At 41.2% G+C, this 13,522-nt stretch overlaps 1 protein-coding gene across 1 annotated transcript; it reads left to right on the plus strand.

The window, feature by feature from the left end:
* The first annotated feature begins 1,892 nt into the window (after positions 1–1,892).
* On the plus strand, positions 1,893–12,786 carry LOC137804750 (ciliary-associated calcium-binding coiled-coil protein 1-like). The gene is made up of 6 exons (XM_068604098.1): positions 1,893–2,226; positions 2,318–2,406; positions 6,294–6,463; positions 11,841–11,985; positions 12,170–12,242; positions 12,329–12,786. Exons 1-6 carry the CDS (start codon positions 2,203–2,205, stop codon positions 12,407–12,409), a joined length of 582 nt encoding a protein of 193 aa, XP_068460199.1. The 5' UTR covers positions 1,893–2,202; the 3' UTR covers positions 12,410–12,786.
* The last annotated feature ends 736 nt before the right edge of the window (positions 12,787–13,522 follow it).

Raw genomic sequence — 13,522 nt, forward strand, 5'->3', positions numbered from 1 at the left:
TAAGAATAGTGTCAAACCAGACTTATTTTCAGTTTAGAGCAGGGTTGGCAAACATACGACCCACAGGCCGAATCTGGCCTGCCAGGGGGTCCAGCTCGGCCCACTGGATGATTGTTAAAATTACAGGGAAAAAAAGAAAAGAAAAAGCTGCAGACCTTTGCCAACATTAGCTTGACAAGAAATACTGTGACAGATAGGATTGCTAATCTTTCAGCAGATTTGGATCGCCAAAAGAAATTTTAGATGCAATCGATTGCACTGACATGACAGATGTTGCTCAACTGGCCAAATTAATTTGTGGTGTTGCGGGTCCCCGAGGAGTTCCTGGATGTGATATCTGACAGACACCACTACAACAAATTAAATTAAAGTACAAGCTGCAAATTGAGGACACTGATGTCAAATAACATGATTCCTGACTGTATGCAGTTAAAGCTGTTGTGTCAAGAGTTTTTTTCCATAGACTGAATCAGAAGTATCAGAAGTCAGGCTTGCTGGAGCAGCTGTCACAGTCACACACAGACACTTTTGAGAATAAAATGAAAGAGACACTGAGGAGCTGTCCCCTCAAACTGTCCTCTTTGTACAGAGACAAGATACATTATTTCACACGCAGCTAGATAAAGAACATGTATTTGGTCCTGTGTTTGTTTGTTTGACTGCTGTTTAACACACCTCAGTAACATTTGAAGGAAAGTTAAAACATGAACAGAGAACAAGTAATGTTTGGTGAGACAGCACCACCGTGTGGCCGGTTTTATTGCACTTTATATTCTGACGGTCATCCTTTATAAGCATGCATTCATGGCTTTAATAATGTTAAATAAGTAATTTATGTTTCTCTTAAGATAATATACAAGCCATTCAAAGAATAGAGTTTTGGGATGTCAGAAAGATAAACAAGCCTTTTTAGGCCATGTGACCATTTCTGTATACAGGCTGATGTTTGTAACCTAATAAGTGAGAAAAATGATCTAATGGCAAAACAAAAGAATAAAGATAGAGAACAAAAAAGTGTGCTGAGAAAATAGCATTAAAATTCTCCCAGCTCTATATAAATATCAATGTGTCTGTTTTCTGCTCATCCTTGTGAACACAGACATCACCATTTCAAGTGTTGATTGTAAAACATACATATATGTTATTAATATCCACAATTATCTTTATCATCATTAAAATATGGACTTCATTGAGCAAGTCTCCAGCAGGGTCCAGCAAGGTCCAACAGCAGGATCCAGGGTCCATCAGTCCGGCAGTCCATTGGGCTCGGACCACCGTCTCGAAGGGGAGAAGGACAGATATCAGAAGTCAGGATCTCTAATTGGTATAGCTGTACAGATGCTTTAAATGCATGAACTCTAAGAGGGGTTCAGTTTTCCCGATAGCTACTCCTGTTACAATTAACAATATTAATATTATTTCAAGATAAACTGGTATATATATATATATATATATATATATATATATATATATATATATATATATATATATATATATATATATATATATATACACACACACAACCACAAAAACATTGATTTGTATTTTTCTATTTTCTTAAAGGTGATGACATCATCACATATCATGGCCGACGCTGTGTGCAGAAATTGCCCTTTTGGAATATTACCTGGTCATAAATAATGTACTGTATGTATGTACTAAGTCCAGAACCAAACCTCAACTTGATTGACAAAGCTTTCAAATCAGAGATGAGAGAGAGAGAGAGAGAGAGAGAGAGAGAGAGAGAGAGAGAGAGAGAGAGAGAGAGAGAGAGAGAGAGAGAGAGAGAGAGCAATGATTTTACATGATTAAACATACAGTTATAGCTATGAAGATTTTATCATTTGGGTTAAAATTTATTACTTTCACAATAAAAGCATACACATGTCAGTCGTAAGAACACATGTGTAAATTACAGTATGATTTATTAATACAAAACGACAAAAGCCAAATGAGTGGAATTAAGTCCAGGCTCCCAAAAATCGGATACAAATTGTCAAACATATGGACAATTAACCTGCCTGTGAAGTTACATTTAGTCCTCATGACAAATACACACAAATGCGCTGCGGGGAAAACATGCTGCCGTTTGAACAAGAATAAAAACACTGTAACTTGACACTGGCAGGCTGAACGAGAGCGTGCCGTCACCATCCACGGTTTGTTGGGGTGCTGCCATGGTAACCAAACCACATTGGCAACATGTCCGGGGGAGCGACGCTCCAGGTAATAACTGTCTGTCCCTGTGTCACGCGCGCTTATTCGACATAATTACTAGCTAGTTAACTACAGCATGTTTGTTCTTACCCTCCCTCAGGAAGACGAAGCTGGTTTCCTCCAGTGGGAAGCGGCGCCACAACAACAAGTCCACTCGCTGCTGGCGAGCACCAGGGACGGACTGCAGCTGTGAGTAGCGTTGACCTCAAAGCCCCAAAAGCAAACTACTTAAGGCTGAATTATACTTCTGCAACTCCAACTCTGGCTGGCCACGCAGTCTGATTGACGGACTCGTTTTGATTTTTAGTTCCCCTGCGTTTTTCATACTCCTGAACAGCAGGTGGCGCAACGACCGTTTAAGAGTCAACATGCACACCGACGTTCACAGACATCTCCCTCCAGTCATTCACCTCCATCTGCGTGTCCTTATACTCCGTCAAAAGGGTTATAGAAATGCTCATATTTGTGGACCTCTTCAGCCAAACGTTCTTCAACATTGTTCGTGTTTCTGCTATGGCTTATAAAAGGATGTGGTTAGCGGACCTTACGGCAGCGTGGCTTCGACAGATAGTCAGAAATTTTGGGTGATGCAGGCAAGCATGCAAAATGGCCGATTTTACCACGCATGGTCGGCCATGCGTGTCTTGCGTGCTTGCCTCTCTGTGTAAAACCTGAGTATAAATCAGCCTTTAAACTAAACTGGGCAAACAATGAGACAAAATGGCAGCCATGTTCCATGTCTTCTAAAATTGGACAACATTTTTAAAGGAATACCTTCAATGATATCAAAATGTAGCTAGTAAGCTAACTAACTAGCTAGCTAATGAGTATTGGTGGTTACCAGCTAACCCTAGTAGTTAAAACCGTCTGCAGTCATGTCTTCCTTCCGTGGATAGTGTAGTATTTGCGTGTGTGTAGTCTGAAGGCTGATTTCGGACACGCAGATGGAGGTGAACTCCTTAAGGGAGATATCGGTGAACGTCGATGTGCAGGTCGACTCTAAACGGCCGTTGCACTACATACTGTTCTGGCGTATGGGAAACGCACGGGAACTAAAAAACCAAAACGAGTCCGTCAATCCAACTGCGTGGCCGTCCGTAGTTGCAGAAGTATATTTCAGCCTACATCCCAAGTCTCTAAATGGCATCCCCGTTTCCCTCACTTGCATCCCTTCCTTGCGTCTGAAGGCTGAATTATACTTTTGCAACTCCAACTGCGACTGGCCACGCAGTTGGATTGACGGACTCGTTTTGATTTTTAGTTCCCCTACATTTTCCATACGCCAGAACAGCAGGTGGCGCAACGACCGTTTAAGAGTCGACCTGCACACCGACGTTCAACGATATATCCCTCCAGGAATTCACCTCCATCTGCGTGTCCTTATACTCCGTCAGACGGGTTTTATAAATGCTCATATTTGTGGACCTCTTAAGCTAAACGTTCTTCAACAAGATCCATTGTTCGTGTTTCTGCTATGGCTTTTAAAAACAGCTATGAAACCGGAAATGCGAGACTCAGAAAGGATGTGGTTAGCGGACCAATCACAGCCTTCCGGGCTGCGTACGGCTTGCGTCGCTTTGACGGATAGTCAGAAATTTGGGGTGACGCACGCAAAATGGCCGATTTGACCATGCAAGGTTGGCCATGCGTGTCTTGCGTCTCTGCGTAAAACCCGAGTATGAAGGGCGAATTATACTCCTGCAACTACAACTGCGGCGGGCCAGGCAGTCGGATTGACGGACTCGTTTTGGTTTATAGTTCCCGCCTTTTCCATACTCCAGAACAGCAGGCGGCAAAACGACCTTTTAGAGTCGACCTGCACACCGACGTTCAGCGATATCTCCTTCCAGGAATTCATATCCATCTGCGTGTCCTTATACTCCGCCAGACGGGTTTTTATAAATGCTCATATTTGCGGACCTCTTCAGCCAAACGTTCTTCAACAGGATCCATTGTTTGTGTTTCTGCTGTGGCTTTTAAAAAAAGCGGTATGCTATGAAACCGTAAATGAGAGACTCAGAAAGGATGTGGTTAGCGGACCAATCACAGCCTTCCGGGCTGCGTACGGCTCGCGTAGCTTTGACGGATAGTCAGAAATTTGGGGTGACGCACGTAAAATGGACGATTTGACCACGCAAGGTCGGCCATGCGTGCTTGCGTCTCTGCGTAAAACCCGAGTATAAAGACTGAATTATACTTCTGGAACTCCAACTACGGCTGGCCAGGCAGTCGGATTGACGGACTCGTTTTGATCTTTAGTTCCCCTGCCTTTTCCATACACAAGAACAGTTGGTGGCACAACGACCGTTGAGAGTCGACATGCACACCGACGTTCACAGGTATCTCCCTCCAGGAATTCACCTCCATCTGCATGTCCTTATACTCCGTCAGACGGGTTTTATAAATGCTGATATTTTTGGACCTCTTCAGCCAAACGTTCTTCAACGGGATCCATTGTTTGTGTTTCTCCTATGGCTTTTAAAAACAGAGATATTATGCTATAAAACCGGAAATGAGAGACTCAGAAAGGATGTGGTTAGCGGACCAATCAAAGCCTTCTGGGATCCGTACGGCTCGCGTAGCTTTGACGGATAGTCAGAAATTTTGGGTGACACAAGCAAGCACGCAAAATGGCCGATTTGACCACGCAAGGTCGGCCATGCGTGTCTTGCGTGCTTGCGTCTCTGCATAAAACCTGAGTATAACTCAGCCTTTAATCAGCCTTAAATCAGCCTTGAGTCTTATTTATTCATTATTTACGTCGATATGTTTTGAAATTCTAATTGTGACATTATAAAATAACCATACATGTTGTAAAACGTGTTTCCTCTCTCTCCAGCTCTCTGATTTTAATTACATACATAATAAAAGTTATTGAGAGAAACAACAGATCAAATCTTTGAAGAAAATAGTTTGTGGCCCTTTTGTTGTTCAGACCTACAATGAATGAACACATATTTTAACCAGACGGTGAATAAGATAACACTCGGAGGAGCGAGAATATATATAACGTTTATTTTGTGATCGTCTTCACTCTGTTATGAAACTCCAGCTATCAGTCCGCTCAGCTGCAGCGTCCAATCAGATAACAGAGGAACAGTGAGGGGGCGTGTCCAGTGTCAAAACACTTCCTGGAAGTCTGCTCTCGGGGCCCCTCGATCATGACTCCGATTTCCCTCCTCGCTCCTCGATTCTCGCTCCTCCGAGCCGAATAAGAGCTTTGGGACGGCCTTCAATATGGCGGCGCAAAACCACTTCCGGTTCAGTCGAGGAGCGAGGAGCGAAGAAACGACAATTTAGAGACTTGAGATGCCCCCTATTATTTTATGATCTGAACTCTGCAGCTGGTAGATGTCATCACAAAGCGACACTTCCTGTGGTATGTTGACAGGAAGTCAACATACTACAGATAGTAAAGTAGATAGCTGAATGCATTATGAATTCACAAACATACAGCCAGTTTCCTTTTTTTTTAAAATTGTATCCATGTTTTTAAAGCATGCATGTTCCTTTTTGAGCAACCTTACCATTTAAAGTATCTCTTTCCATCATTTATTAATTCTGTTTAAAAAAGGTAAATGTTTACAGCACAAAGGTCTAAATAGCGTTTAAGGCCATATAATGCCGGCCAATGTGTCTTATAATGTGTTAAGACACATTGGACCTGGACCAAACAACAAATGAACAACCACCATCACAGACGGACCAATCAGAAAGCACAGTTTCCAGGAATTATAATATAATGGTTATGGAATATAATGCCAGGAATTAAATTCCGATTTAAATTCTAAAATGCTGTCATTGCTTTTCACTTTGTTAGCGTAGAAAAACATCCTTAACACCTACCTACTACTAGAATCATGAATATTTAAAATATCCACCATGTGTTTTATTGGCTTTTAGAAGGCTTCTCATGTTTTTTAAAAGCCACAAATTTACCCCAAAATAAGATTTAAAAAAAACAGAAACAAACTGAGGACAAAATGTCAGTATCCTGAATTGTTGATCTGCCTCAGATGTTTCATTGGCATTTACGTGACTGTTATTTATGCAGATCTGCGTTCTGTTGTCTGCAGTGAAATGACAGAGATTCTGGGCTTCAGGAACCACCTCGTCTGCATGAAGGAAGCTGCCCTGCTGGATTACTATGTCTGTGGCTTCTGGTGGGCTAAAGAGGCCAACTTCACCCCCATGCAAACCTCCTTCATCATGGCTGTACTGCACATACTGCTGAAAAAGATAAGAGGTGGAAGAACACGTAAAAAAATTCACAGAATTATTATTAGGGTCCAAGCAACTGTCCGAAAGGACCCTATTGGTATTGCAAGGATTCTTTTTATTTTCCGTCGACATTTTTATCTTAGAACATTGGGTGCATATTCGTGGTATGTGCCATACTCAAAAAGTCACCAAACTTTGCACGCTTGTCAAGCCTGATATAAAATAGACGTATGATATAGGTGTCATATTTGTGTTAAATAAAGGCTCTAGAGTGCCCCCTAGAAGTCGGACCGGCGACGCCCCTCAGCCAGAATGTACGATTGACTTGAAAAAAATCACACAAGTCCATCTCCACCCGCCCTACAAAAAAGCCTATCAGACCCACAGCATGCAACTGCTTAGAATTTCCTTCATTTTTGAAAAACATAATCTTGCACTTTTGTCCAACACGCTTGGTCCAATTCATAACATCAAGACTGGATTAAAAGCTTTTGATATCTCATGTTTAGGAGATGACGTCCAATTAACCTCTTAGGGGTGTGTCTTGTTTTTTAATACTCATAATAATACAACTATTTAGACAAATGACTCCAAATTTGTTTTATATGTGCACAATGCATCCATTAACACGCAACACATCTTTTGTGTGATTTAAACACAAGGGAGGCGCTACAGTCATTCGGCCAATTTGGGACTGTCATTTCTTTTTACCTTTTATAGCGTTTCTATTTGTACTAACTAGTCCTAGAAAATTTTACGATCGACTTCAATTCTGTTCAAGGGTGATCTCAAGACCCTTATGAGCTTAAATTGTACTCTGTGCGCGTTTTCGGTGAATGTCCTCAACGTGGCGTGGACCACCAAGACACACCCATTTTGCGTGGTTCGCTATGTAAGAGAAAGCTGATGTAACTCCATGCAATCCGCCCAAAACTCCTCTTGCATGATGCCGGTACAGGCCTGAGCACATGTACATAAAGAAAGGAAAGGAAATCAGCCCAATGGCATCATATTTACATGGTATTTACATGACGGGATCTATACTTCACGTAGGGAAACATGATGCATGTGTATGTTCACATTTTCATAGCACCACCTTCTGGCCAAAGTCATTAAACAAGCTCTTATAACTCCACTGGACTTCCTCCAATCTGCCCCAACTTGTCGTGCTTGATTTTTTTTTAATTTTAGAAATCTGTTTTTAAAATGCTGCATCGGCCTGATCTTCTCTTTAGAAAGACTTTTCTTTTCTGTACAGTTAAGGCATTTTAAAGAAAGTAATTGTTACTTTTTTGTCATAGCGCCACCCACTGGCAAAGGTGGGCATACGGGAGTTGAGAATTGGGCATATCAGTGCAATATTTGGAAAGCGCAATTCCCGTGTCAGGCGCTCCATAACAGAAAAAGAATGTCCGACCGGCAGGCAGATGCTCTCGGCCGGACGAGCCCTTCAAATTGAACAATATATTAACTGTAAAGTATACCATGAATATAAATGAATACAAAACACTAAACTACAGATCAAACTTTTTAACTTCAAACTATATATATATATATATATATATATATATATATATATATATATATATATATATATATATATATATATATATATATATATACCATGTGCAACAGAACTCCACTCAGAAACTGTTGGATTCTACAAACTCTGTCATGTCATGTCTCCCCAGCGGTGTGTTGGTAGCCCCGACTCCTTGAGCCCCTCTGCATGTGTAGTAGGTTGGAAATACTACAGGTTAGTTATATTAAAACAGACCCCCCCAGTTTTGTGTATTCTAACCAGGCTTCTCTTTCATTAGAGTAAGACAGGTGAAATGTGATTGGATAAAAATGCTGTTAAACAGGTCCAAAGAAGCACCCACTAACAGAAACCCTCATGCCGTCTTCAGGATAATCGTGAACCTTTCCCCTCGTCCCATAGAGTGGTTTGCAAGAAATGATCATATGATTGTAAAGGGCTCGGCCTTGACTTGGTCAAAGCTGAAGGCTGAATTATACTTCTGCAACTCCAACTACGGCTGGCCACGCAGTCAGATTGACGGACTCGTTTTGATTTTTAGTTCCCCTGCGTTTTTCATACTCCTGAACAGTAGGTGGCGCAACGACCGTTTAAGAGTCGACCTGCACACCGACATTCACCGATATATCCCTCCAGGAATTCACCTCCATCTGTGTGTCCTTATACTCCGTCAGACGGGTTTTATAAATGCTCATATTTGTGGACCTCTTTAGCGAAACGTTCTTCAACAAGATCCATTGTTCGTGTTTCTGCTATGGCTTTTAAAAACAGCTATGAAACTGGAAATGCAAGACTCAGAAAGGATGTGGTTAGCGGACCAATCACAGCCTTCCGGGCTGCGTACGGCTCGCGTTGCTTTGACGGATAGTCAGAAATTTGGGGTGACGCACGCAAAATGGCCGATTTGACCACTCAAGGTCAGCCATGTGTGTCTTGCGTCCTTGCGTCTCTGCGTAAAACCTGAGTATAAATCAGCCTTAAGGGCGAGCTCCATCTTCTTACGCCAGCTGTGTAAGGAGGGCCCGTTTTGGAACCCCGGACAGTTTGCTTTCGATTACAATTCATGGAGACAATGACAGATGTTAAAAACCTCTTTTGTCTGGCTTTCCTCGTGGCCTAACTGCACTATTGAGCCACGTAATCTACCAAACTGTTTCCTCTAATAGGAAGGGAAGACAAACCGTTTTACACGCAGTGAAACCCAGACGATCTACTTACATTTGTCTGGATCTGCAAACGGGGCGGGACTCCTGCTGGATTGCCTTCCCTTGTCAATGGCCCCGGCCCGGTGATTACCTCTGTGCCTCGACAACCTGGAACTTATCTCCTTCCATTAAACGGGAGTCCCCATTAAGTAGATAACTAGACTCTTATTTCAGAGTATATAAGATTTATTTCAACAATATTTATTACACATACATTAGTTTTACTGCAACTTCCTTTCTTTGGAGGTCAGCCCCTCAAGAGTTGAAAGACAGTCAAAAAGTAAGATATGCTTTTTTTTTAAAATAATTAAAACACCGTGCCCCAAATCTCTTATTCCTTGGGGGTCAGCCCCTCTGTACTAAAAGACTCAGTTCACAGCGTATGAAAGTCTCCATTTGATTGCTCAAATGGAGTAGTTCAATCTCAGGCACAGAGTCCGAGAAGGAACTGGAGAAGTTTGCCGTTATCTCTGTATGTAGGCAGGTACGAGGGGGAATCCACGGTGGGAGTGAGAGTAGACAGCGATTTACTGATCTGTCCTTGGTCACACGCTCAACACGTGTTTTGCAACTGCAAAAAACTTACAGAAAGGGAGTCTGAACAGGTGTCTGTTAGACTGGCGACTTGTACGTAGAGTTGGCAGATGAAACGTGCCGATGTGTCATTATCACAGTAAATTCTTTCTAGTGTATCCCGAACCTCGGTATTATGTCTTTTGTCAAGGCTTTTGTCACTGTTTAAAGCATCTGATTATTTAGTTGAAAATACCTCAATCTATTTTGAAAACATATTTATAATCGTTTAGACAATATGTCTTTCCTTCACATTGGTTGAGTTCAGTAACTTCCATGCAAATGTACTGAAAAGGATAGTCTGGTTCTGGCAAAACATTTTATTTGAGTGAAAAAAATATATTTGAGTGATTAGGAAAGCCGTACGCTGCAACCACCTTCTTCCCCTATACATCCCTCCTGTTTGAGACATGATTCAACCCATGGCTCAAAAGTAAATTGGTCAATATCTTAATTTCAAATAAGGTTGTAAAAGCAACACTGCCATGCTTGAAAGATGTCTCGCAGGTAACATGTAAGCGACCTTGTTTTGCAGGAGCAGGATTGCTGCTGCAGAGATACTTTTAGAGTTAAAGGTATAACACTACCGGTGCAGACAGTTTGCACAGTCACCAAAGCTGCTATTAACTTATCATGTGCCGTCATGTGTTGTCATGAATTAATTTCGACAGAGGTTTTACCAATTTAGCATAATTAGGGACCGAACTTCGGCAGAAATTAGTCATCCCCAAAAATTACATCATTTGTTTTTTTGTTTTAGGTTTTGATGCAGCGCCTGTCCCTCGTTAGTTGTTTGTTCTCTAAATGGCGAAAGACACTTCTGTTTTTCTTTTTGGTTTCTGCATAATAGATTGTGGTAGGTAGGTCTAATTTATGAACATAGTCTGGTAGCTGATTGTAACCTCACTATGACAGTTCAATGAGATTTCTGAATGTAACAGTGAAACAGTAACTGAGTAAATAGGTTTTTCTTCCAACACTTTCCGTAATGTTTTTCTATTTTTAAATCCAGCCGTTATTGTAATTGAAATATTTATTTATAAAATATGTATTTATTATTAAAGTATTTATAATTCATTCAGTTATTTGAAAACTGATTATAAATATTGTTGAGATATTATTTCTTTATTTAATTTGACAGTCAGTTGTTGACTTCAACTGTTGTCTACTTCAATACATATGGGACTAAGTAAGGCTTTACTTTGATGTCACAGACCTTTGCATGAGGACATTTTCTCAAACTGGACCTTGTTGAACCTTAGTTGAATACCGCTGATTTACACACAGGATCAAAATAATAATAATAAGTATTTATGTTGCCAATGCGTAAATGCCTTAGAGTTGCATTCCATTGCCATCGGGAAGCGACTTGAGACATAGTCTAATTGTTTTGAAGTCAATGAATGTTTTGCACTGACTTAGTTATTAGCAATATGATTTTCCTATCCGTGCTATGTTATGACATCACTTCCGTTTTAACTATTTCCGGGTCCAGTACTTCCGGTTAAATGGTGAATGGTTTCAGTAATCCACTTGCATTTACGGGGAAGCATCTTGGAGGCAATGTCGTGAGTGCTGTAATGTAGAAATATGCAATGTGTATATATATATATTTACTACTGTGAAATGGTGAAATGTTATGTTTAAGAATGTATACTGAATGTTTGTATTGTCTTTGTTTGAGGTTTTCACCAGCATGATTCAGGGTAAAGAGTGACAGTAAATGGGTGTGACTACTCTGTCGGCATCGATTGTAGTTTAACTTTAATGAGAAATGTAGCCTATTTCTTCAATAAAGGCTGATGTTCAATTTGTAAATGATGGTCCCATTTAGTGTAAAATACATAAATCATAAAGCAGGGTGTGCTTTAGGGCGGGGTGATTGACAGGTATCTATCACAGCGTTGTTGCGTCTGGGAGTTGTTAATATACTCTTCGAACATCAACCCCTATACAGTGTGTTTTCAGTTCATAGAAGTTAATCTAACATTTTGGTCACCTAAAATTATTTTATTCAGCGTATGGTTGCTTACCAAATATGACAGAGCCCCAGCCGTAATCTGTGTTTTATTGTCATATTCTAGAGAAGCAGATGCCTTTTGTGGAGAACCTGACGGGGTTTGCTGTAGCGCTAGGTGCTGCCAGCCAATGCCTAACATCAGAGAAAGATACCACTCCACTTCTCAACGAAGAAGAAGCCACGGCGCTCATACATTACATCAGAAACAGGTCAAAACAATCCCTAAAATGCTTTTGTATTCCCAAGTAAAATCAAGATGTGGATGTTTTTCAAATTGCATGTTTGACTCCCTTACAGTAAGGTAAGGTTAACAAATGTCTATATAACAAAACAGACACTGTGTGTCTTATTTTGATAATTAATCTGGCATAGCTGACCTTTTGTATTCTTTAGTCTGTTTCAGAAGTACAGACTCTATGAGCTCCTCTTCACCACTTCCAGAGACGAGTTACTGACTGGCACGGAGGTAGGTGTGTGTGCGTGTGTGTGTGTGTGTGTGTGTGTGCGCGCTCCTGTCCATACGTCCTATTTTTTAAACGCATCGTTTTCCAGAGGACCATCGAGGTGTTCGGCTGTCAAGGGGCTCTCACTCCATTGGAAGAAGGCATTCCCACTCACCTCTACTCCCAGTGAGTGACTCTGCTCCTGGCACCCAGAGGGATGAACAGGTGGCGCTGCATAAGCAGATGGATGGATGACTGCCGATTCCGTCGGTGTCCACCACAAGGCATCGTCTTTCTGTGCCGTCAGACTGCACATTATCAGTCCACCCGTTTCTTTTGTTTCTCCACCTTACACAGAACCAAGGTTGTTAGATCTTCACATGGATCGATTAATTAATGATGAATTTAGGTTAGTATCAGACTTTGTATGGGTCAGATAGTTTGCAACAACACCACATGAAAGGTGTGCCGTTCATTAGATGAGTCGCCTGTTTATTAAGAAATAATAATAATACAACCCTCTTCTGAATGTATTAATCCCAGATATATTAAACTGTTTACAACGCAGTCTCGGTTTTATACTGATACTTCAATATCACCTACATTAGTAAACAAGACCTTTTTTATAGTTATTATCTGGAAAAATCAGACAAAATAATGCAGGTTCCTTTATCAAATTCAGACTAACTCAACCCAGTTCTGGCCTCGGCGCCACCTGCAGCAGCGTCTCCTCCTCCAGCGAGGAGCAGAGCCTTGTGTCGGTGCTCTGCTGGGAGCCGACAAAAACATCTCTCTGCAGGAGGGAGGATGGCACGGGAGAACCAGGACTGAGGGGGGGCAGACTGTCGGATCCCTGCTGCAGGGAAATAAAAGGTTTCATAAAGCGGCTATACTACTACTTCGGTCCACAGGGAGTACCTCGTAGTAGCTTGAGGCATTAGTTCAATTGGGTTTATGCAACTATATAAAGAAGCTGAAGTGAACTACAAATACGAAAGTAACATCCAAATTCTCAAACAGCTCATAGACCTCCTGATGCTAGTGGAGCTTTAGTCATAACGTATTCTTAGTAAGAGCATAGATGAAGTGATGTCTTTTTGAGATCTAGAGGCAAACATTTTGGGTCCCGAACAACAGAACTACATTCAAACCAAAAGAAATGTGAAAATAGTGTTTATTCCAAACAAAAGCGACAAACTTTTTTTATTTGATGAGTTATATCTTCATACAATTATTAAATGCCATATGTTTATTTAAAAAAGGGATTGGTCATCAAAGCGTCTAATAAAGCAGGAAGAAGTGG

Source organism: Clinocottus analis, unplaced genomic scaffold, assembly GCF_023055335.1.
Source record: "Clinocottus analis isolate CAN_PGR_092001 unplaced genomic scaffold, fCliAna1.0.p SCAF_60, whole genome shotgun sequence".
NCBI classification, from domain to species: domain Eukaryota; kingdom Metazoa; phylum Chordata; class Actinopteri; order Perciformes; family Cottidae; genus Clinocottus; species Clinocottus analis.